The sequence below is a fragment of the Oculina patagonica genome, chromosome 6 (genome assembly GCF_052425735.1).
Source record: "Oculina patagonica isolate OP01 chromosome 6, crgOcupat, whole genome shotgun sequence".
In the NCBI taxonomy this organism is placed as follows: Eukaryota; Metazoa; Cnidaria; class Anthozoa; order Scleractinia; family Oculinidae; genus Oculina; species Oculina patagonica.
Window position 1 is genome coordinate 23,904,668 of NC_135763.1, and position 4,309 is coordinate 23,908,976.

General features: G+C 35.7%; 1 protein-coding gene across 1 annotated transcript in view; it reads right to left on the bottom strand.

The window, feature by feature from the left end:
* Nucleotides 1-4,259: 4,259 nt before the first annotated feature.
* Nucleotides 4,260-4,309, bottom strand: part of LOC144657957 (uncharacterized) — a 3,862-nt gene continuing 3,812 nt past the window's right edge. Inside the window, exon 3 of the mRNA XM_078518290.1 lies at nucleotides 4,260-4,279. Within this exon, the coding sequence (XP_078374416.1) occupies nucleotides 4,260-4,279 (20 nt within the window). The remainder of the gene's footprint in view (nucleotides 4,280-4,309) is intronic.

The following is a 4,309-nucleotide window of genomic DNA, read 5'->3' on the forward strand; positions in this document are numbered from 1 at the left end:
TATGATCTAAACAGCAACGCTTTATAATGATTTAAGCATTATTATTTACAGAAACAAATGCAAAAACATTGCGGTGGAAAAAAGCCACTGCCCGTTTTTCAAGAAAATTGTCTTCAGTTTGCGACCTTAGAATGCCATGTTTTTGTCCTTTTTGCTATTGTAGACTTTTTCCTATCATACGAATGAAAGGTAAATGAAATTAAATAAATGTTAAAACAGGTATTTTATATATTATGTACTGCAGAATTATGAATAAATCTTATTTTGAACTATGTGGAAGCAACGTGTCGGCTGCCTTTTATTCTGCATCGAACGATATTCGCAGGGTGAAAGGAAGGGTGCCTGCAAAAACAATTAATCAAAGCATTGGACGTTCTGTAAACAATAAGAACATTTCTGAAAGGAACGAAACAAGAAAAAAACAGTGTAAAATGTATCATTAGCAATAGAATTCGCACAAATGCTGCATCACCGACGAAACTGACCAAGGAATTAAAACTACGAGCAGTGGAGTACTTTTATTTGCAACATATGTATTTTATTTCCAATTTTTAAAAATGCTGCTTCATATAAAGGAGACCAGTGATGATAAATGCCCTTGCACAGCTAATTTAGTTTCAGAAAAACGTCAGTTTTGCCGGCAATGTGAGCATTTTGCATTCAATTGTCTGACACTAGAGAAAACTTCTCTGTTATCAGTAAAGGAAAAGTGTAGTAAGTTAAGGTTAAATGGATAAACACGCGGTTATCTTACCATCTGGAACCGGCAAAGGAAAGCTCCATAGCGGTGTCAAAAGGCCCACAAGGCAAAGAAAAATCAACGTTTTCGAAAACATCTTCTGTAGCTCTTCACGTTTTCTGTGATGCTTTTTGGAAAATGATGTCTTCCACTCTAAATGATAAACTGTATTTTGAAATGGTAAGGCGTTCCGAGGATAACGAAGAACAGCTTGATATTGTCTATATCAATATCAGCTTGATATTGTTGATATCGGTTTATAAGCAAAGCAATTCGGGAGTTGTGAGAATTGCTCCGGAATCTTCGATTTTATCAAACAAAATCCTTGGTTTAATTTTAGAAACACTAGAGTCTGGTGGTGTGCTTGGAAAAAACAAACAATATTCAACTAACAAAAACTGGCGTTCTTCTCCCCTATTTTTGTCTTCTAATACTACAAAATGACTCCTCAAGCAAACAGTAATCCTTGCCTTTGTTAGATGTAAAGTTTAATTTTAACCGTTGTTGAAAAAAATGTAATCATTCACGGCCTGTTATTGGTAATTTGTTGATAGAGGTTGGTTGTCATGGTAATAAAATGTATTTTTTTCTGTGCACGTGTCTCTAGAATATCGTACTGGGTAGACTTGATGTAAACTGCCAACTATGCCAGTTCGCTTAAAATTTGCTATCCACAGCCTTTCTCTTTTTTCTTATAATGTGAGATTATATTGTAGATTTTTTTCGCTGATTTCAATCGTCTCGTATGAAGGCATTTTGAAAAAAACAACTTCTTCGCGACAAAGAAGTTGAAGGTTTGGCCAGCTATGAACCTATATTATATATTGTATGTTGCCTTTAAGTCTTATCATCGTTGATAAGGCCATTTTTTATTCTTTAGGTGCTGGAGTGGTTAATCAATTAAGTAAGTTCGATCATTTCTGGGGCAGAAGAATGTCAAATAACAATTTAAGTAACTTAGGTTGCCCTCTTTTAATTCACTTCTTTCACATCCTTCAAACCGTTTCGTTAGAGGGAAGGTTAAGCTGTACTGCTTGCCACCATTCGAGGGACAAATCGTTTGCTTGAATACAGGATAAATAGGGTTGAATTTTTGGAGAGAAAATGCTTAACATTTTAGTGTAGTACGTGGAAAGGAAATATACCTAAAATGCCGTTGACATTTCAAAGAATAATTCGAAGAACGTGCACATAATATAGACAAAGATTGCAGTGATATAAAGGTTGCAAGACGCATAGCAGTGGTGCAAATAGTCAAAATCTACAGTAAGAAGCAAATTAAAACAATTTATTGTTATACCGTATTATTTGGTGCTTAGTAATTTATCAGTCAAGTGTTTTGGAAATAACACCATTTAGACGTTCTGTTCATAGCAACAACTGTCTAGTATAATAAAGGTGGAAACTTAAGCACTGATGTTACTTTGTGCCTCCAAGAAAAATGGGGAGAGCTTTTGTCAGCATTTGCTAGCATAAAATGTAAGACTTCGGTTCGTTCCAACGAGATGCATGACATTTGTTTTACATGGTTGAATATGGACCTTGATCACCACTGACAAAAAAACATATTGCTTCACTCGCTGGGTTGTGCTTCGACGCACGCCTTTTGAATTGAAATAAATGCCATCTAATGGCCATAGCACATGGGCAATATGGCATTTACTATGACAAAAATGGCTGGAACGGTAGGCAGAGTGCCTAAACAATATTTACCTGAAGATAAATGAGATATATATTTGTTTTAAAATAGGAATAGACGTAAAATTCAGCAACGAACAGTTTTAGTTTAAATGGAGTTGAAGCATCCTTGGAGTTCATTTAACAAGTCTTCTCACATTCAGCCTTTCTTAAGTGCATTAACCTTAAGATCAGCCTCCAATACATAGTTAAAAAAATACAAAACATCTTAACACATATTGATGTGGTTGACAGTAGACAGCGAAATATAACACACGCCACCTAAGTTTTCAAACACCTAATTTGATTATTTGCAAGCTGAAAACTGTATATAAGGTCTTCGTAGTACTTCTCTTTCCAGAAACAATTCAGACGACCAGTGGGTAACAAGATCATTTATTCTTGGTTCTGTTTCAGCATATATTTCTTAGTTTCGCTTAAAAGGTTTTTTTTTTTTAAGTTATATTAACCTTTATTTATGTATCTATGTAACTTGCATCCTTTAGGCTTGGCCAAGCAAGGTATACTTATTAACTAAGTTGGACCTTACTGAGCAGCAAACGTTGTTGAGATGTCCAGAGCTGAAGGTTCAGGAGAGGCCATTTCAGAATTGCAACCAATTTGTATAAGAGTTCAACGCAGCTTTTGACATGAGATATACGGCTGAAATACTGTTTGCCCATCTACTTTGGTGCTATTGCTTTCAAGCTTGTCATGTCTGCTGTTTTTATGGCCCATGTACAAATGCCCAGCCGATATTTGGTTTAAGAACTCTCTAAAGCGTTTGAATCTTTTTTTAAGTTAACAGCAGGACCCGATCATTCAAAGGCTTAACAGGCTATCAATCAGGTCTAAAACGTATGCAAAAGGTCCATTATCTCAGAGTCGGCTCTGGAAGCCGGCTAAAAGCTATTGCATATAACCATATGTACAACTGTTGTCAGTGGAGGCTTTGCTCTTATCCAGCGCTGCAAACGTCCAGAGTGTAGGATTAGTGTTAATGGGATAGAATGTTCTTTACAATGATCTTTAGAATATCTAACAATCTATCTGTAACAAGTTGTTTAACAGTACAACAAGCAACAAACGATAGATAACAGAGATCTTTAAGGGAACAAAAGGAAAACAAGGAGCAAGCTATCGCAGCCAATATTCCATGATTTTATCAATATACCACTACCATATACGTCAGAAGCCAAAGGTTAAAACCTTTGTTCGGTTTATAATAAATTGAATGTTTGCATGTAAATTTCTTGTTAATAGTCAAAATAATTCATCAAGATTTTACAGACAGCTTAGGAAACGTCACTATGAAAAGTTTTCTAAATTTCGTGAAACAATTTCAGTTCTACCATAGTAGTATTCATACTCTTGACCTTCACTCGTTTTGGGTCCCTGTATGATTTACACTGATTGCCTATAAGTGCGATATCTGATCATTTGCCCATTTGCGAGTTAAATGCCAATATAGTAATATCAACCAGAAACTTAAAGGGAAACAGGTATGAAAACGATCATCAACGGGAAAGAATGAGTACTGTCTCATATACCCACTTGCAAATTAAACTTCAGTAGATAGTTACAGAAATGTTGGAATAGTAAATTTCTTAAATAACATTAAATTGCTTAACATTTTTAGCCCACAAAACAACCTCTGGAAAGGAGATGGCAACGAAACGAAACCGAACGAGATTAGCTAAAGGAAAAACTCATGCTTTACCACGATCTATATACAGTGAATTGTGCTTAAGCAAAACTGAACGATCCGGGATCAGAACGGATATCTACATGTACTACTTAGATAGAAATTATTGCAAAAAGTCGTACGGATGCGTGCAGAACATTATCCGAATTGGTCACGTCCTATTCCGCGGTGCATGCCACCAAACCAGT